The sequence below is a fragment of the Agelaius phoeniceus genome, chromosome Z (assembly GCF_051311805.1).
Source record: "Agelaius phoeniceus isolate bAgePho1 chromosome Z, bAgePho1.hap1, whole genome shotgun sequence".
NCBI lineage: Eukaryota > Metazoa > Chordata > Aves > Passeriformes > Icteridae > Agelaius > Agelaius phoeniceus.
Genome location: NC_135303.1, coordinates 62,372,292 through 62,393,498, shown reverse-complemented (window position 1 = coordinate 62,393,498; position 21,207 = coordinate 62,372,292). Strand labels below are relative to the sequence as shown.

The 21,207-nt window shown below is 40.6% G+C and overlaps 1 protein-coding gene across 1 annotated transcript; it reads left to right on the top strand.

The window, feature by feature from the left end:
• The first annotated feature begins 1,265 nt into the window (after window positions 1-1,265).
• On the top strand, window positions 1,266-18,077 carry SNAPC3 (small nuclear RNA activating complex polypeptide 3). The gene is made up of 9 exons (XM_054651995.2): window positions 1,266-1,528; window positions 6,317-6,394; window positions 7,592-7,676; window positions 9,656-9,760; window positions 10,279-10,428; window positions 11,427-11,509; window positions 12,774-12,938; window positions 13,951-14,058; window positions 15,774-18,077. The coding sequence occupies exons 1-9, from the start codon at window positions 1,308-1,310 to the stop codon at window positions 15,919-15,921; spliced, it is 1,143 nt and encodes a 380-aa protein (XP_054507970.1). The 5' UTR covers window positions 1,266-1,307; the 3' UTR covers window positions 15,922-18,077.
• The last annotated feature ends 3,130 nt before the right edge of the window (window positions 18,078-21,207 follow it).

Sequence of the window (21,207 nt, the reverse complement as noted above, 5' to 3'; positions counted from 1 at the left end):
TGAGAGCTAATAAAAGAATTCAGCATTGAAATGCAATGCAAATCTGAATATAACTGGGGGAGGTATAAGGGCTTTAGGCCCCATTGATATTGCTAAGCAAAGCAAAATATGCTCTGGCTGAGCTTTTTTACTTTCTTAACTCCCCCTATACTACTTTGTTTTGTGAAACTAGCAGGCAAGTTCTCATAACCTTCTCTCAGCATTCCGCCCATTCCATACAGCATGCAAAAACCCAGTGTTCTTTCATGAACTTTTTCAGGTTTATCTTCACCCCTTGCTTCAACACCATCTGATAATACACCTCTTTTCCCAGCATTAATTTTTTAGTTAGAGAAGTAAGAGGAATAGCTGAGATAGCTGGACTTGTTCATAGTTGTTCTCTATGGAGGAGAGAAGGCTTCAGGGAGACTTCACTATGGCCTTCCAGTACCTCAAGGGGGCTTACAAAAAGGAAAAAGAGATTTTATAAAGGCAGGTAGTGACAAGAAAAGAGGCATAGCTTTAAATTGAAAGAAGGCAAGTTTAGATTAGATATTAAGATGAATTCTTTACTGTGGGGGCTAAGCACCGGAGCAGGATTATCAGAAAGGCTGTGGATGTCCCATCCCCAGTACTGTCCAAGACCAGGCTGGACAGGGTCTTTGAGCAACCTGTTCCACTGGAAGGTATCCCTGTTCACAGCAGTGAGTGTTGTAACTAGATGATCTTTAAGGTTGCTTTGAACTCAAGCCATACTTTGATTCCCTGAGTCCATTGATATTTTGTCTTGAAGCAAGTGCAAAGGCTGTGGTTCAATGGGTACAGCTTTGTCACACTACTTCTGTGGGGAACTACCAGATGATTGGCACATATATATATATATATATATATATATATATATATATATATATATATATATCCTTTTTTAAATGTTGGGATGAGTAGTGTTAGGTAATAGGTTATGTATCTCATTAGCCTTTTTCATCGTACCAAGGCATTAAGTTTTTACTTTGGGAGGAGAATAAGCATATTAAAGGAGAGTGTAGCTAGGTGGGTATCGGTCTTTTTCCCCAGCTAACAAGTGGCAGAATGAGAGGACAGTCTTAATCTGTGCCAGTGTTTTGTTTTGGTTTGGTTGGGCTTTTTTGTTTGGTGGGTTTTGGTGGTTTTTTTTGTTTCGGGAATTGTTTTCTCCCTAGCGAGCGCTGCCCGGTGTTTCCCGCCTGGCAGGAGAGGCACGGCAGCTTTCCCGGTCAGGCGCAGCCTCCGCTCCCGCCCGCGGCCCGTGACGCGTGTGGCGGGCAGGACCCAGGGCGGGCCCGGCGGCCATGGCGGCCATGGCGGCCGTGGTGCCCGATTACGAGTTGGCCGAGCTGTACACGCGCGCGTTCCGCGTGGGCGCCCTGGGCCTCGGCTGGCAGCGGCTGCTGGGGCCGCCCGACCTCTCGCTGGCGGCGGAGGCGGAAAAGGAGGAGGAGGAGGACGCGGCCGTAGCGGCGGCGCTGGGCTGCGCGCCGGGCACGGCGGCTGAGCTGCGCGCCGTCTGCAGGTGAGGAAGGCCGGCTGTGTGCAGGCCGAGATTTGCGGCTCCGGTGCGAGGGGGATGCCGGTGGCCTCGCTCGGCGCTGGTGCGGGGAGGCGGCTGGTGCTGTCCCCGGACTCCGCGGCGGTTCCTGGGGAGAAGCGGAAGGTGCTCGGGCAAAACCGCTTCAGAGCGGTTTTCCGGAACTGTGGCACGCAGTTTCTATTTCCCGAGTAAATACAAAGTCATAGACTCTCAGAGGGCTGGAATGGACCTAGAAGCCTATAGCCCCATGCCGTGTCCAGGGACACATTCCACTAGACCAAATAGTTTAGAGCTTCATTGAGCCTGGCCTTGAACACTGCCAGACTTCCAGCATCCACAGCTTCTCTGGACAAACTCTTCCAGTGCCTCACGCCCCTCACAGTAAAGAATTTCTTCCTAATACCCAGTCTAAATTTGCCCCTTTCTCATTTGTACTGAATACTCCTTCTCTTGTAGTACAGTTCCTTATGAAGACTTGGTCACCAAAATCTCTGGAGGCCAAAAATGCCGTGAAGGCAGACAGTTTTTGTGGAGGGTAGTGCTCCAGTTGTGGAAATCTTGTTACATCTGCGAATTTGCACACGGTTTGGCGCTTAAAGTTACATGAGTAAACATTTAGCAACATGGTACTGGTTAAGTACTTTAGGGTTCCTGAACATCTTAATGGTTTTAGGAGACAGCAGTCGTACAATGAAACATATACCTTATACGAAGAAATAAGCCAGGCATCTGTTTGTATTAACAAAGAATCATAAAATCACAGAATGGGTTGGAAGGGGCTTGAAAGATCATCTTGTTCCAATCCCCCTGCCGTGGGCAGGAACACCTTTCACTAGAACAGGTTGCTCAAAGCCTGATCCAGCCTGGCCTTGAATGCTGCCAGGAATGGGCATCCACAGCTCCTCTGGGCAACCTGTTCCAGTACCTCAACAGCCTCACAGCAGAGAACTTCTTCCTAATACTAATCTAAGCCTACTCTTTTAGTTTGAATCCCTTAAAAACATCATTTAGAGTAGTTCAGGTAGCTGGCTGCATACAGTACCTGTTGAGTGTCTCTTGGTCTTTAGCCTCCACTGACTTGTTTTTCTCAGGGCTGGTGGTGAAGTCAGAGGTATGTAAATGCTTTGTGGGTGTTGAGGCAGCAGCAAATCTAACACGCCATGGCTGGAAGGCTTTCAGGTCACGTGGATAGTGAGAATTGTCCTTCACCTGTAGAAAAGGCCTGATTTCAGGCAGTAATTCCTGTAGAAAGCATCACAGTTTTACCTATTTACCTGTAGTTTGTCAGTAAGGAAGACATGCCAGAGTTCTGATCCTATCTGTATAACTTTGTGCTTCACCTGTTACAGTTCTGGTGACTAGCATAAATTTTTACCATTACTAGACGTAGTAAAAATAGAGGATGATATTGGTTTAAAGAAAAAAAAAAGTATTCTGAAGTGGCAGAAACTGTGACAATTACTCTGTACGCTCTTCCAGTCTAGATCATCCCTGATTGCTCCTGTGCTGTGCCTTATTCTCTGTGGCAACTCTGTTGCCTGAACCTGTCTTTGCTGTTTTCGTTTGAATTCCAAGGAGTTTTTCCTGTGGTTTCTTTATTTTTTTCCTCACATTCCTTCTGCTTTTTTTCTTCTGTATTGCTTTCTTCAGTTTACACCTGCTGCATTTCACTTGCTGTCTGCATTTGCTAGTGTTACAGAGCAATGCTGTCTGCTTGAGGCTGAGTGTAATGTGAACAGTGGTCATTTGGGAAAGAGAAAAAAGACTGGTGATCTATGAAGGGGAGAGAACTGATCATCTGGCAGCCTTTTGTTGGCTTTGCAGGAGAATTAAGCTAAACCTGCACATCCTGGTGTGACCTTTCCCCTGTTCAGACTAGAAATCCCAATCTGTAATCTCCATGTGCTTTCGCTGTTAAATTAAATGTCCCTAGCCTCTTGAGTCTCTCCTCCACGTTTGCCAGCCTCAAATCGCTACCTCTGATCACTTTCACTCACCTGCCTTGAGCTGCTATATTCCAATCTTGAGGAGAGATGAGAACACTGGGCTACACCAAGATCTGTTCTATGATATCCTGGGATCACATTTATTACTGGTGTAAATATAATTTTATAAGTGCTGAAATGAACACATAATGGATATAAATGGATTTTTCTGACTCTACTTCTGAGGAAACTTCTGACAAATTAAGTAGGTTTTCTTCTGGTAGAAGAGAGATAGGAAGATGTGGATACTCCTACATCTATTTTTAAAATCATGTAGGATTAAAATAATCTTTCATGGATTCAGGATGAAGTTTTTCAATATCCATCATTAAATCTTTTTCAGAGTAGTTACATAGTGTGCATTTAAGTACTCCTGAAAATGTAGGGTCTTCTGGTGAGGAGACATGGTATCATGTTTAAATGCTATCTAACTATTTGAGCACCCCAGTGCAATGTGGTTATTGTGGGGTGTTTTTGTGGGGTTTTTTTTGTTGTTGTTTGGTTAGTTTGGTTTTTTTTTTTTTTTGGTTTGTTTTTTGGGCTTTTTGGGTTTCTTTTTAAAACTTTTGTTTGTTTTGTTGGGGTTTTTTGTTTATTTGTTGCTTCATTTTTGTTGCTGTTTTGCTTGTTTGGTTTTGTTTTGTTTTTTTTTAATTTTTTTATTCTATTTTTTTCTTGTAATACATTTCTGCGAACAGAATACAGGAAAAAATTTGTGTCTTCCCTCACTTGCATTTGACTCAGTAAGAATGCCTTGCATATTGCTCAAGTGGTATGCTGATAATCATTATAGAGATGGCTCGTGTTTTCATCAGATCTTAAACAGATGAAATATTGTGTCTTTATCTGGAAGATTCCGTCACTAATTCTCTTAAATAACCAAGGTGTCAAAAAAGTAAAATTCTAAGCTTTGTTCAAATGCCTCAGGAATCTGTTAGCAAAGAAGTTTACCTTGGTATTCATGATTGGTGCTTGAGTGACTGAAGTCCTTGAATGTTGGAGGTGCTGAGTTATGTTATTCTGTTTTGTCTTCTGTGTGATGTGTTTCTTGCATGTATAGGGCAGGCTAAGCCTCACATCACTGTGGGCTTTAGGTAGGTCAAGAGAGGTGAGGCTTGCAGGTACCTCATTCAACTTCAGCCCTAATTCACCCTCTTGTTTTATTAGAAGGGGTAGTTGTAAATATCTCTTGGGACGTGTTATAAAGCTGCATTAAGCTAGCATTAATGTCTTAACGTATTAGTATTTAGTGTCTTGTGGTATTAGTGTCTCAAAGGTGATGAAAGTACTACGTTTAAAATATGTGCAATATAAAGAGTAATATGAACACTGTAACTCCTTATTATAAAGTATCAGGCCAAATACTAAAATATCTTTTAATATCTAAAAGAGAAAACTCATTGTGCTGCAAGAATATCTAGGAAAAGTAAAGTCACAGACTTTGAAAACTTCATTGGTAGACTGCTTCCAAGTCTACATTTCCAGAGAGTTCTCTTTAGCCTTTTTATTTCTGATCACCTAAAAATATCTTTGTAAGGGACATAAGTTTATATAACACTTGGCATTTGACTTTTTTAGGAGACACTTTCAACTATTGTTCCTCATTACCATCCTACACTTCTCCTTAGTTTCCATTAAACAGCATGGGCAGTGTTTCCCCTCTCTGTAACTGTGTGCACTGAGTGAATTTGTCATGCATGCATGGAGTAGCCTTTTTGGGGACACAGTAGGATCCCAAGCTTGCGGCAGTCAGGAGTGAGGTGTTCCTAGTGAAAACTCTGTATTGCACACACTTCTGTGTCTTAGGTGTCTGACACTGACTTAGTCTTCATTTCTGAAGGGATCAGCAAAATTCCTGTTTGTAAAGCCTGGCTTCCTGAGGACAATGGACCAAGTATTGCTTACATGGTTCCACTGGCAGCAGTGGAGTTATGCAGGGGGAGCTCTGGCATGGCCTGTGTGTACGGCCGCACAGCAAAGCCTTTCCAGACTTCAGTGCATATGATACAATACATATGTAATTAACTATTAGGCAGATTTTCAATACTAAAAAGGGTGCTCTGCTTTTCTTTTAGAAATTGAGGGTTTCTGACTTTTCAGGAGTGAGAAGTGGCAGTACCAGTGCTTGCAAGGTTCCATGGAACTTGTCAGGGGTTCAATGTCAGTAATCCCTGCCTTCATATAGTCTTCAAAAGTGAGAGACAAAGGCAATCAAGTCTGATTCAAAGCAGTTCTCTGTTTTAAAACTTTTTTTCCTCAGACTATTTTTAAGCTGGATAAAATTTTATTGTGATTAATGCAAAATGCTTCTGGGAAGGACTGGAGAGGAGGGGATGTACATATGATGATTCCTCTGAATCTGGTGTGCTGCAGTGCACAACCTGAAATGGGAACTCATATATGGGACCAGGTGGTGAAACCACCTCCAGGTTCCTGCCTCTCTACACAGACTGTGAGAAATACACATACTTCTACATAGACTGTGAGAAATCACTGCCGTGTCCAAAGAGGATAGCTCTAGATTTAGATTAGATATCGGGTAGAAATTGTTTACTGTGTAGAGTGGTGAGGCACTGGAACAGTTTGCCCAGAGAATTTGTGGATGCTCCATTCCTGGAAGCGTTCAAGACCAGGTTGGATCTGCCCCTGAGCAGCCTGATCCAGTGAAAGGTGTCCCTGCCAATGGTGCTGAGGGTAGTGAAACAAGATGATCTTTTAAGGTCCCTTCCAGCCCAAACTGTTCTATGATTCTGTGATTCTATGTGTTATTTTTTTATTGTTCTAGCATTGATATGTTAATGTCTTGTGAAAAAGAAGAGGACCCAGATGTTATTCCTGAAGATAGCAGTCTGCTCACTCTTCGGTATGCTGTTACAGTGCTTTCACAGTACCCTTGTTTGGGGTGGGGTGGGAAATCAGCACGGAAGTATGGCTGGCTGCTTGTTCCCTTTACAGGCACCATACAGAAATACCATAAGGGCAGAAACACCAGCTTATGATGGCATCATTGGTATGAGTCCTCTGAATGTTGCTTGGGAACTTTTTTATTAAGATATACAGAATATGCCTTCTTTCTTATTGGAAAAGGATTTCTGAACCTAGGTGCTTCTGAAGTAGTGCCTAAGTTTGGAATGTGCAGGGGCCTTCTGATAACCATGTGTGTGAGGTTCCTGCAGAGAAACCTATCTCATACCTCTAGTAACTCTCAGTCACTCTGTAACAGCCAGACTGTAAGTACTGATGCTGTATCCAGCTTACCTCTTTATCTGAGCCCACTCTGTTTTGTTTTGGGTTGTGCATGGAAATTATTGATGCATCTGTTGCATTTCAGAGGATAACCAGTATATTTAAGGTTTCTATCAGCTGGCAGACATGGCCAGTTCAGGCCTTTGCTGTACTTTACATAGCACTAATGTAAAGAAATGTGTTTAGAAATGTGATCAGTGTTAAGCCTGATTGTTACTGAAAACCCTTGTGGAGGTCTGGAGGATAAGTAAACTTATCCTGGATGTTAAGGATTGGGTCTTTATGTAGTGGTTAAATACATGTATTTTAGTAGGTATTCTACTTATGGTACTGTTTCTTCTACAACTGATAATGAAGGTTTGTTTCTTGGTTTTCTGAAGTGTCAGTGCTGTGGGACTGAGAAGTAATATTTGTGGGTTGTTTCTTTCCTTGTGCTTTGCTTGAATATGAATTCAATTTTTTTGAAGTGGAAAGAATTGTTGGAACAGTTTCTTTAAAAGTCACAAAGTGTTTTGTCCTAGGACAACCTCTTCAAACATTTTGCTGTTTTTTGTTGTGAGTGTAAAATTACTCACAACCAACCTGTCATTTGCACGTGATGGGGAAAAAACCCACAAGCTGGCCTGTGCACTCTCAGGTTTTATGAAAGTCAGGAGATGAGTGTTTTAAGTTAGTCTGTCCCACTAAGACAGACAGGAATCCTGCTCTTTGAAAGCTGCTCTGTAGTAGTTTGTGTAATTTAAAAATATGAAATTCTTGAAATTCTAAGTGGAAATTATTGAATGAAATTTTTCCTTATGTTGCTGCCCCTCAGAATTCGGAAGAAGACTTTAGAGAGGCGAGAAGAAACAATTATTGTGGATCGGGCTTGCAGACAAGAAACTCTTACTTATGAGATGGTAAGTTGCCTGTCATCTTTTAGGCTCTCAAGAGCCAAAATCCAACTTCTGGTTGCTTTTTTATTCACCTCTATGAAATGTACACTGTAAATGTTTGCAGATACAAGTTCACTGGTAATGATTAAAGACATTTTATAGAAAGATAGGACTGGATAGGACTGCTCTTTACTGTCTCTTAGTCCTGGATGTAGTTAAGGAGGAGCTCCATCTTGTTACCACTATATGACTGGGTTTTTTAAGTGCTGTGAACTTACAGCTAGACATAGAGCTAGACAAAATGTGTAATGTTTTGCTGCTGGTGTCCAGTGTTGGAAACAGCTTCACTGTGTGAATGATTGTGAGCTGGTTTCAGTAGGGCTGAGAGACGAAAATAATTGCAGCACAGTAGTGGTAAATTCCTAATTCTGAGCTTTGTAAACTAAGTTTTTCAGCCATTCTAAACTGCCAGGAACCAAGAGTGTAGTCATCAGCCTCTGAAAAGCCTTATTGGAATTTTTTAACTGTGCTTAATAAGTTTGGGTTTTTTAAATGATTTCTTATTAACCATTGAAGTCCTAAACAGCAAAACCTCATTTCATAAATGTTCATAGAACCATTAAGGTTAAAAGACCTTTAGGATCATTGAGCCCAACCATTACCTTAACACTGCCAGATCCACCACTAAACTGTGTCCCTAAGCCCCACATATATATGTTCTTTGAACTCTTTCGGGGACAATGAAGTGCTGGAGTCCATGGTTTAGCAAACCATGAACTGCTGCAAAAATTAGGGACAGAAGTGTAGTGAGGAAAGAACCTCATGTGACTATTAGACTTGTTTTTCCTCTTGAGGTTTCCTGATCTGTTGTGAGTTATCATGTTTCAGCTGTTCAGAGATCCAGGCACATTATGTAAACAACATGATACAACTACTCTGCTGGGCTATTAGTCTGGGGATTATCTGAGAAAATATTAGCAACAGAAGCCTTCATAAAGGATTTCAATGAATACTGCTGTATGCATTGAAAGAATGATCACCTGGTCATTTATTGCATTCTTTAAGCAAGCTGTGTCAGAGCTGTGATTCTGTGGTTGGGACCACGATGCCTTTGTATAGGAGGAGAGCAAGAGTTTGGAATGTGTCACATGAAGAAGGCAGATACAAAGCAGAGAGTACAAGTATATCTGAGTCTTACAGGAGTACAAGTTCTGTTACTAAATCTGAGGAATACTCCATGCTGGTGGGAGGTGTTTGTGCAGGAACACACTCTTGATTTATTGGAAAAGGAGGAAACGGCCACAGAAAAGTACCTTCACAGCTGGGCTGTGTCTTAAACACAAAGCAGGATGAAAATGTAGGGATCATTTGTTTCTTTTCTGATACACAGTACTGTAGCAAGGGCAGTGCTGGATTTTGGGTTTTAATTTTGGAGAAATTATAGCCTCCAGCTATGTCTAGCTTCCCTAACAAGAGGAAGTGCTTCACTGACTGTAATTTTCATATATTTCATTCTGTGTATATTTTCTAGGTTACTGTTTCCCAAATTAAGGATTGCAGTCTCCCTTTACATATGAAAGCATTCAGTGGTGAAAGTTGTAGCAGCTAGGTTCCATGAGGGCAGAATGACAGCAGCTTCTAATGCCTTTATGTGGGGCCTCTCAATAGCCAAGGAGCAGACAGCTGTCTTGCAGCAAAGCTGAGAAATGAAGAAACATTCTTGCAGTCGGTAATTGGAGCAGTTTCTCACCTTTCCACCTTGGAGGACATTGGCTTTTTTCAATTCAGAAGGCTACATAGTCAAAAATGAATTAACGTCCCTCAGCATTTCTCAGACCATTGCTCAGTGTTTATTATGTGTGTGTGTGTATACATATATATATATATATATATATATATATATATATATATATATATATATATATATATATATATACCATATTATATATATAATATATATATATTATACTGGCAACACCGTGTGTGTGTGTGTGTTTTTCCAGGAGTCACATGCAACTGGAAAGAGGCCAGACAATCCAACAGATCTAATTGAGGAGGGAGAACTACTTTTAATTCTGAACATCTTTTATCCTGTTATATTTCAGAAGGTTGGTATGAAATTCTCTGGGTTGTATTCTGATCCTTTCCTATTCAGATAGTATCTTGCTCTCCCAAGCAATTAAAATCAGTGAATCTACTGATGACATGTGGTAAACTCTTCAACTCTGATAAATTCTTAAGGCTTTTTCAGAATCTGGCTTTCATTCAGTTAGTGGTTTACATAACAAAACTTTTACAATAATTACACAGTAGTTAATTTACTTTACAGAAAGCTCAGAACTTGAAAATAAATACATGAAAACGAAAGTACTTTTTCTTGATTTGGGATAAGTGAGTTCAGACTTTCTGTCTTTTCTGCACTTTCTGATAGAGAATGTAACATTTGAGTTCCTGAATAAAACTATTAAATATCAATCTTAGGAGAGATTGGTCTTAGGCAAGATACTGTTCAAAGAAGTGTTGTGCCAGATGCTGCCAGTAATGACCTTAAGCTGTCAAATGAAGAGCAGTGCTGATGCTGACAAGTTATAATTTATCTGGAGTTTGTATTCTGTGTTCTTTGTAGCATAAAGATCACAAACCCTACCAAACAGTCCTAGTACTGGGCAGCCAGAAGCTCACTGAACTGAGAGACTCCATTTCCTGTGTCAGTGACCTCCAGATAGGTGGTGAGTTCAGCAGTCAGCCAGATCAAGCACCAGAGCACATCAGCAAGGTAAAACTTTTCTATGTGGAACCCTCTACATGTATAGGAGTCTTGAAAACATAGAAGGGGAGGCAGAGTTTTGCTTAGTTGTTTTTTCTTCAGCACTAAATTCAGCTGCATTGGTTCTGCCTGTTGGTTGCACTGTAAGTAAATTCTTCATAGCAGCATTACCAAGGTGATCTGTTTTGTGCAATATCAAGAAAAATATCATCATTGCTACTGGTAGGAAATAGGAACAGAAGCAGTGAGTTTTGTATAGATATATTCCTGTGAATGAATTTTATTTTGAGCTGTATTCTGAAACACCAGAGGTAAAAGCTTAATCCCACCAATAATAAAAAGCTAGACCATCCTACTGTGCTTTGTTGTTTGCAGCTGGGTGCTAATCAAATGTAGGGATGAAGATTATTCTTCTCTCCCAAAGCTGCTATGTATTCTCTGGATATGAGCAAAACAAGTCATCTAGTTGACAATACTGAAATTGAATCATTTTGATTATCGTATGACATAGAATACATCGTATGACATATAATAATATGTCATATCATAGAATGGTTGACATTGAAAGGGACTTGTGGAGGGCATCTGGTCTGCTCCCTCTGCTCAAGCAAGGCCACCTACAGCTGGTGGTACAAAAGTACAAAATATTGTACTTTTTTTAAAGTACAGCACCTTGCAATTACTAAGTTTGTGCAGTGATGCCTGTGTTTTTGTTTTGTGTTTTTGTAGAAGTCCGTAACTTCTGTGACAGGGACTGAAATAAGTGTTAAAGTAACCCATAATGGCTTGAGAACAATATCAGCAGAGTAGCTGCATAGTTGGCAATCAAATGAGCCTAGTTTGTCACACCAGCATCTACAATCAGAACAGAACTTTTCTTAGACACCTGTAGAATGAGGTCTCTTAATATAATTTAGATATCTAAAATGCTTGGATTTTTGACTTGTTCTTGTTTAAGTGTTTATTCTCTCATAACGCTAATGGAGACTTCTCTCTCTGTCTCTCAGGATCTCTACAAATCTGCCTTCTTCTATTTTGAAGGCATCTTCTATAATGATAAAAGATACCCGGAGTGCAGAGATCTGAGCAGGTATGATATTTGTAGATGTTGACTGAGGAAGACCTTAAGGAACATAACGTTTGTTTTGTTTTGTTTATGACTTGTGGTGTTACAGATACTGGAATGTCTAGAGTATTAAACTGGAATGGACTTTCCCTGCTGTTTTCCCATGATGAATTGATTTTTAGAGAAGTTTAACTTTACTTGCTTTAACTTTACTTGCTACTTACCTTCCATTCGCTTCCCTTTTGAAAAGAGTATGAATCTGTTTTTTAACCTGCAAATGCTGCTTTGCTCTGTTGAGATGGGATTTCTGTATAAAGTGACAGGTGGCATTTTGTACTGGGTTTTTAAGTACCTTCCCTACTTGTGATGGGAATTAAAAGATTTGCCTGTAGATGTATCAGGGTAGAAGATGTGTCAGAAAGACACCAAGCTCAGCTGTGTGGCAGTGGTTGTCCTGCTCAGTCTTGAAAATATGCTGAATGCCTTAATTGTAAAGTTAACATGAGGTCTATGTGACTGATCAGAAAAGAAATTTGATATTTTAAGGAAGCATGGTATTGCTGATACGGTAGTGAGATTTAGGAGATCAAAATGTTTAAAATGGTTGGTATGGGAGAACTGACTCTGTTGGACCCTGTTGTTCTGCCAGACTTTGTATGTGACTTCAGGGAAATCAATATTTTATTTCTTGTCTTTCTGTCTGTGACCAGCAATGGTCTTCACAGAAGGGCTTGTCATAGCATACACAGCTTGTTAGATGCCTTGTGTGTAGTGTGTAGTGTGCTGAAAAGCCAAAAAGAAATTTTCAGTAGCCAGTGCCCTTCCAGTGTTAAATTTTGGAAAAGTAACTGCACTTGTCAGCTTTGTGTTTCTCCTTGACAAAAATGAAATTAAAAAAGAAAGCTTTTTAATACTTTAAAGTGAAGTCATTAACCAAGGGGGCAAAATAATCTGCTAGTAACTTGAATTATTGGACTACTTAAAAAGTATTGTGCTGCAAACAGTCTGGCCGGGATGGGTGCGCTCAGGAGCATACACTGACTAAAACTCCTCAGGAAGCTGCCTGGTGAGGATTGAAAGGCAGATGTTCCACAAGAGCAGTGGACAGTTCTATAGTGTTGTAGTATTGCTGTGAAATCACCTTAAATTACTACCAGATGTTGTGAACAGGTTTGATTTCCATCATTTAACCATGTCTCAGTGAAGAATTTTGCATGTCCCCAAGGTATCTTTTTCTCTGTATTCACAGTTCATAGCTTTGCTATGCTGATGGCCTTTCTGTTTTCAGAACAATTATAGAGTGGTCAGAATCTCATGATAGAGGCTATGAAAATCTTCAGTCTGTTAAGATGGAGGACTATTCATTTAATGATTTATCCCTCAAAATTGGCTTCCCATACCTTTACTGTCACCAAGGGAACTGTGAACACATCATTATAATCACAGATATAAGGTAAGTAACTATTCTTTGGGAGTCCTTGGGCAAATGAAAGTAAGCCTTCTCTGGACAAACTTCAGACATTAGATGCTGAATGTTTGTTAGACTAACTTATTTGCTGTAAGATTATTCTGCTGCCTTCTGCAGAGCTTAAATTTTTCTTCCATATACATGGGAGTATCTCTGAAAGAAAGAGAGTAATCTTCCTTGTTTTTTTTCTTTTAATTTGCATACAAAGACTGCTTTGCAATTAGTGTGCTATGACTGCTGTGTAACAGGAATGGCAACCACAGTGTCAAGATCTTTCTGTGTAGAGCCATTGTGTGGCAGATTTACATACTGATTCTGGAGCACCAGGGGGCAGAATGTTGTAGGCTGTGGCTGGACTCAACTGAACAATTAGTTTGAACTTGAAGCGAAGGGGCAGGAACTGAAAAGATAATAGAGGAATGGAAATAGTGGGCTGAGATGGATAGGCCAGGAAGAGAAGTGATGTGATAGTGACTGTGAGGTGACAGCCACATCAACAGTAGAACCATTGCGTAGACTTTGCTCAGTGAATAACTAGAGAGAGCATTCCTGTGGTTGTCTGCAGTGAGTCATTTTCTGTTCCCAGGAGCGTGATGTATCAAAGTGTTGATAATACATGGTGCTTTCCAGAAGGAGCATAACCCAGAGAAAAGCATTGATGTTGCACATAAATGATCTGAAGATTCACCTGACAATAGTTTGTTGATCTGTATAGGAAATAAAGCTTTAAAAAGACCACAGAAAAGAGATGGTCTGAAGACTTCTGTGTTACTGCACAAACTGAATTTACTTGTGACCATAAAATCCACAGATGATGCAACTAGCAGTCTATCTCCAGATCTTCATCTGTGTTAAGAAATGTTAAGCAGAAGTCTAGTCAGAGTTTACATAGGAATTTAAATCATACCCTATCTTCAATGTCCATGCTTATATTCAGATAAATTTCAGTATGGCAACATCTTTATTGTATGTGTTGTATTTATTTATTTCCTTTAAGGCTTATTCATCATGATGACTGTCTGGATAGGAATTTATATCCCTTGCTGGTCAAGAAACATTGGCTATGTACCAGAAAATGTTTTGTATGCAAGATGTATACAGCAAGGTATGCTACATTCTCGATGCTATTGTTTTCTTAATTCTTTCTAGGTGCTGCTGCTAACTTAAAAAAAAATAGTAAAAATCAAAGCCCTGTATGTGTTTTGTAATAAGAATAATCTTCACTCTTCAAGCAGTTGACCTCTGTCTACCTCTGTCTAACCAGGAAAAGGCTTCCTGCAAGTAGGGTTCATTTGGAATTGATTCTGGAGTTTCAAAAGAACTAAATGAGTAAGAGATTAATTATTTGGCTCATGCCCTTTTCCATATCTAGATCTTGGCTATCTTATCAATTACTTTTGAAAATCCTGCTTTTGGGAGAAAATGCTGTGTTTTCCTCCTTTGCAAGATATATGTTTCAAAATAATTTACCAAAAATCATACAGTGCTTTTGTTTAATCTAGCATTTATGCAGGTATAGATCTGTCCAATTCTAATATAATAAAATCTGGAGATTTTTTAAAGGCATTTAACTTGCCCCACAGGAAACTCCTAACCTCTACCTGAAGACTGTGTGCTCCGCAGCTGTTCTTGAAGGAATTCTTTGTGATTTTCTGCCTTTTCCTTAAAAGAGCAGAATATGAATTTGGTGCTCTTTATACACTTTAGTGATACACGAGACAGACTTTCAATAAACAGTAGAAATTTCTCTAAAGACTAGTCTAGGCTCCCTGATTTTATAGATCTGAGATCTGAATGATTTATTTGCAAAAACACTGGTTGCCTTTTTTCTTCTTTAGGAAAACTTATGCTCTCAGCCTCTGTTTGACACAGCAACTGCATTTTCATTGTCTTGCTTGTTTGGCCTTAGACTTCTCTGGAATCAGGCAAAGACCCAATTCCTCTTGAGATGGGAGTCCATCCTTGTGTTCCTAGCAGAGCCCTGAGGATGCCTTCACAATATAATCTGTGAGGCATTTGGCCATAAGGGGAGGTGGAGCCAAAGGGTCAATATGGGGGAAGGATGGGATGGGGAGGGCATTACCAGAGGTGATGTAAATGCATTAAATTAAAACCAGGATTAAGCACTAAGCTTAAGTGGGGACATGCTAAACCATAGACAGCAGAGCTGCTTTGGCTGGCTGTCCAGTGTGTTCTAATCTGTGCAGATAGCATCTGTAATCACCAGAGGCCTTCAGCTGTCGTGGCCTCTTGAGTGCTATCATAAATTAATTACTCATTCACATGGCAGGCCCTCCTTATACATGTTAATTTGTGTTCATGTTAACTTCAGTGCTTGCTGGAGTGTGCTGCAATCCTCACCTTTTCTTGTCTGCATCATTTGGGTCCTGCTTTTAGACTCCTAAATGGTTTTGATTACTCAGAGGAGCTTGGGTCAGTACACATCTGCTCCATTTCACAGTTTCTTGCATTAAGGAAGAAAAAGATTTATCTTTTATGATTTAGATGGCCAAAGGGTGGACAGAAGATTCCTGGTTTGCTTGTTTTTTTTTTTTTAAATGCACTGTACCAGCAATACAGGTTTAAAGAGTTTCTCAGGAAGTGCTGCTGGAGCTGCTGGGGTTGACATGGAATGGGTGTGGAGTTTGGAAATGAGCTGCATGCATGGGATAGGAGATATGCAATATAGGTAGAACCTTGTGTATATAAAATTATTACTGATGTTTGTTACTGCCATCCCCAGTCCTGAGTAAAATGTTGAGATGTTTGCCTCAAGTGTGTTTCAGTCATAAGAAAGCACTTGTGTTTTGTAACCTGCAGGTGGGTAACCAACAGAGACAGTCTGGCACCAGAGGATCCTTGTTTCTTTTGTGATGTTTGTTTTCGGATGCTCCATTATGATGCAGAAGGCAATAAACTGGGAGAGTTTCTTGCATATCCTTATGTTGATCCTGGGATTTTCAACTGAAACTGACATGTGCCAGGATTAATTCAGTGAATGACATCGTTGAATGTGTTGCTCTGGCTGTTAAAACCACTGAACAGCTTGGGGTTTGAGCATACTGCTGGGTTTCATGTTAGGCATGTAATCCTCTCCTGTGAGCTGGAAGGAGCCCTTTGCACTTGAAGACTATCTGGTGTGTTTTTCTGAGTGAGTAAGTAAGTAAGTATGATTTTTACAGATAAGTTGGCATGCAAAAATGTAATACACTTTTACAACATTCCAGTAGTTTGGATGCTATGGACTATAAAATATGGATGTTTGAGAGTACCTGGCAAAGGTACTTTAAGAAGCTCTGTGTATCCAAGGCTTTGTAAACTTCAGTGGATGAGAACATGGTCTGTATATATCTTGAAAACTCTGGCAGTTGCCATATTTGAACAAGGATGGATGGCACTGAATTTGTAGGGAGGGGAACGCTTTCTGAGAGAGAAGCTCAGAATACTGGTTAAACTCTTGGGTCTTTCCTACAAATGAAAGCTTGCTTCTGAAGGCCTTTGCTGTCCCTGGTTTCTGACTCTGAGGACTGATTCTGTAGAGAAGAAACTGCATTTCACCATTACTGAATTGAAGCCTGCCTTTTAAAAAATTTGGCCAGCTGTTTACAGTGTATGCAGTGTTCATTGTGCACCTTTATGTAGTATTATTCTGTTATTGTAATGTAATGGGTTTTTTAATTAAAATGTGGCAAATTTGTAGTTCCTACAAGTCTCTTGTTAAACTGAAACTTTGTCAAGACAGGATATACTTTTTTATAAAGTTTTCTGGAATTAAGCGTATGTTAATGGCAATCTTTGTTTCAGGAAAGTTAGAGCTAACTGCTTTTCTTTTGAAAACTTCAGCTAATTCTGTTTGGGGGAAGACAGCCTGCTCTGACAATCCACATACAGAAAAGTGACAAACTGAATCCTGTTGAAGTCCTGTAGCTGCAGATTCTGCCAGTGCTGACTTGATTATCTTAGATGTCTTTGAAACAAAGGTATCTGAAGCACTTGCAGGACTCCATTGATCACTCCCATATCTTACTGCTTTCTAGTGGTGTATTAAGTCATTTAAATATAAATCCATGCTTTTTTTAGGAACAACCAAAAAAAAAGTGTTTCTTTTTTTCCTGTCTTGTAAACCTGCCAGCTGTTGGCCTGTGTATTTCAATGAATCAACCACTTGTAAAAGGTGGTGATAGTTCTCTTATCCTTCAGAAATCAGCAGAAAATGGAATGCCTTGCCCATCACAGCTGTGACAAATCCAGCTGCTGGGGCTGGGCTGCTTTGTGCTTTAAAGCAGCTGCTTTAAAGGTCCTCTACTATACAGCTCTGGTTGCAACTTCAGCATTTGCCTCACAAGTTGCTACTCCTCATCTTTCCCCTATCTCCTCCCCTTTCAGCTGTCCCCCATAAATACACAGGCTTCCCAGTCCTCTTCAATATTGGATGGGGGATCATATAGAGAGCTAGCTTGAGTTCTGAAGCAGCAATCAGTAGTTTTTTTGTGGGGCATTTTCTTTCCTTCTTTAGCCATAGAGAGAGGGGAGTGGCAAAATATGAGTTTACTCTTTCATTAAATTAATTTGCCTCAAATATGCTGTCTCTAACACAGCCCATTTATCTTCTTAATTAAAAGTTAAGATCAAATAAATTTCAAAATTGATGTCCCTGCAGATTAAGAAATTTTAGTGGGTCATTCCCATACTTCCAGTAAGGCAGAGAAGCTAGCCACAGTGTGGGTGTGGGAGTTGAGAGCATTCAGTGCTTAACTACAGAGCAGAGAAGAATCGTATTAGAAGCCTGCTGTTTGTATGATGTGGTCCTCTTTCATATTCAGTGATGCATCTTGAATGACAAATGGAACAAAAAGGTTACACGAAGTCATAGGTTCTAAAGATCCCAGAAGCTGTCACAGGACAACTCGGTCTGGTCTAGATTTGATAAGTCTTTCTGAATGAGTCCTCTGAGTGAAATTCAGCATTGCGTACAATGCCCATTTGTAGCTAAATCTCTATGACACCAGCTGGATATTTGTTTTAGCAACTTATTCAATGCTGTGAGTATTTTGATGATGAAAATGTCCAAGCAGTTTTTTTTTTCATGACAAAAAATGAGAATAAAAAATATTTTTAATAATCTCTTGTCTGTGTGTTGCTGGTTGAATCTCAAAAACATTAACCTGAATCTGTAGTTAGCTTTTGGATTTGATTTTTTTTTTATTAAACACTCAATGATTAGATAGTAGGATCCTTTACAAGTTATTTCAAACTTCCCAAATCTCTTGCAGATTCTCTCCCTAATGAAAGTTTATGCCTTGCTGACAAGGTGATACAGAGCACTGTACTGAGGAAGAGGAGAGGTCCCTCTGGTTGTATGTTAATAGGAAGTTCCAAAGCAAAACATAATTAATATAAACAGTGCTATAGCATTTCCCAGTGCTATCCAGGCACTTGTAATGTTTCCACAAGAGTCCTCTATGTACTTGAATGATGAACAACTCTACAGGGCTTGACCATCAGATAAGCAGCATTCTCATTTAGCTCACAAATAGAAGTTAGTCATTATATGCTGGATTTTGCAGATTTCCACATTCCAGCTAGTCTTAAGATGTACTTTATTCAAACCTCAAGAAACTCAAACAATATTTTAAGCTGTAGTAAACTCCATTCTTGAAGGAGGGATGCTGTTGTTGAAGTTAACTCTGCTTTAAATTTTGTGCATAGCTGTGTTTTCTTTCTTAAGAAACAATCAGCCTTATTCCTTGTGAGACTTTAAGTGACTGCCCAATTAGTCTCAGCTCTTATGTTTGTATCTTTCAAGAGACAGTTTAGGGGCATTAAGGCCCATTCTGTAGTTACGTCAGACTTTGTGAATTTAGGTTATTTCTGGTTTGTAAATGGGCAGTAAATTAAGGCAGCAAAAGCCCAAGCAGCTGTATGGACAGAGTGATTGCATCACACAATCAGGACCTTCATCTCTGCATCCAATCTCAAGCAGTGTCAAGGTGCTCCATTATATCTGAAACAGTTGTGACAGATGAGTTATCTTTTCACACAATACTTGTGTGAAAACTAGGTGGCTTTGGCAATTCAGCATCCTTGTCAAATATACAGTGCCTTTTTTTTATTTTTGGTATAAGGTTTGATAAAAAGGGATGGTAAAAAATGAGAAATGCTTTCTATGAGGATTTCTAGTAACATCTTTACAGAACTACTTTCAAGGGTAAAAGAGGAAGTCGTTTGAGTTTCTTGAGGTTTGAATAAAGTACATATTATTACTAAATCCAGCATATAGTAACTAACCTCTATTTGTAAGCTAAATGAGAATGCTGCTTATCTGATGGTCAAGCTGTACAGCCATGTCATCATTCCCCTTAACATCAGTCTGTTGTGAAGTGCTAGACATTGCCAGAAGTCACAGTCTGTGGAGGCCAATCATTGTGGCAATCTGCCAAAGACAGCTTCATACTGCAGCTGCCATGGTGATTGAACTTGCAGGTTTAACTTCAGGTATTATCTTCAAGATCTGAAACAAAGGAGTGAGCAACCTCAAAATGTCAGAAGCCAACCCAGCAAAGCAGGAGGCCAGGTTAAGCGAGTAGGGATATTCTTTTTGAGTCTAGGCAGACCAAGAAGGTGTGTGCTTGGTGAAGCAAGGACAGGGGACATGCATGCGAGGAATACGGAGATGGTGCTCCCTGCTACAGAAGAACATTAATGTGGTCAAAACTCAGCTGGGGTTGAAGCTTCCAGAACTGTGGGCACAATGAAAAGATGGTCTTTAAATATATCAATAGCAAAAGGCAGTGCAGAAAAAACATTGGCCCTCACCTACAGGATGAGGATGGTCACCTTACCATCTAAGTCAGAGATGTTACTGCTTTCTTTGCCTCTCTTCAACATGGGTTATGGGGCATGGGGGTCCCAGTGTCCTGAGCCAGAGGACCAGGACTGTGAGAATGATCAGCTCCTAGTGGACCCTAAACTTGTGCAGGATCTGGTGGCTCCCTTTTAAGTGTTTGGGGCTTGATGGGATGATGGGATTCATCCAAGAGTACTCAAAAGAGCTGTCTGATGTCACTGCAAGGTCTCTCAATGATTTTGAATGATTTTGGGAATTTGGAGGGGTCACAATCAACTGAAATCTGGCTAACATTGTTCCAGTTTTCAAGAATGGCAAGAAGGATGACCCTGAAAACTATAGACCTGTCAGTCTCATTTCAGTGACTGGCAGAATTTTGGAGGAGATTATTCTGTGAGTTCCTGAAAACACCTGAAGGACAATGGAGGTTTCAGTCAGAACCAGCACAGCTTCATGACAGGAAAGTCCTGCTTATAAAACCCAATTTCCTTTTATGACAAGGTAACACACCTAGATAAACAAGGGGAGCCAGAACAAGTAATCTTTTAGGATTTAAGTAAAGCTTTCAATACTTTCACAGTATCCTCCTGGAAAAACATGTCCTGTGCACAGCACAATAAATGCCTCGTGAAATGGGTGAGCAACTGGCTCATGGGTTGGGTGCGGGGGATTTCAGTGAATGGGGTGACAGCAGACTGGTGACTTGTCACTGTTGGGGTTCCAAAGGGCTCCACCCTTGGCTCTTGGCTTTTCATCCTCTTTATTAACAACCTGGATACAGGACTTGAAGGGATACTGAGTAAGTTTGCCAATGGTGTTAAACTGGGAGAAGCTGTTGACTCTCAAGGGCAGGGAGGCCCTGCAGGGAGACCTTCATAAAGTGGGGAAGGTTTGGGCAATCACCAAACATATGAAGTTCAACAAGGGAAGGTGCCAGATTCTGAGATGCACCAAGGATGGGGCAACACTGGATGTTTGGACAGACTGGAAAATGAGATGCTAGAAAGCAGTGCCATGGAAAGGGACCTGGGGGTCCTGGTTTATGGCAAGTTGAACATGAGTCAGCAGTGCAGCCAGGAGGGCCAGCCCTGCCCTGGGGGCATCAGGCAGCCAGGTAAGGGAGGAGGGGATTGTCCTGCTCTGCTCTGAGCTGGGACAGCCTCACCTTGCGTGCTGGGAGCTGGTTTGGGTGCCACAATATAAGACATGAAACTGTTAGAGAGTGCCCAAAGTAGGTAGTGAGGATGGTGAAAAGGCTTGAGGAAAGGCTGAGGTCACTTGGTCTGTTCAGCCTGGAGGAGACGGAAGCAAGATGTCCTCACAGTCTACAACTTATTCACGAGGGGAAGAGGAGGGAGGCCGGCACAGATCTCTTCTTTGTGATCAGTGACAGGACCCAAGGGAAAG

Bases quoted from the DNA above. Each gene is read 5' to 3' on its own strand.
- SNAPC3 (XM_054651995.2), top strand. From the start codon at position 1,308: ATGGCGGCCATGGCGGCCGTGGTGCCCGATTACGAGTTGGCCGAGCTG. The intron at 6,395-7,591 runs GTATGCTGTTAC...GCTGCCCCTCAG, and splicing joins AGCAGTCTGCTCACTCTTCG to AATTCGGAAGAAGACTTTAG. The intron at 11,510-12,773 runs GTATGATATTTG...TTCTGTTTTCAG, and splicing joins GAGTGCAGAGATCTGAGCAG to AACAATTATAGAGTGGTCAG.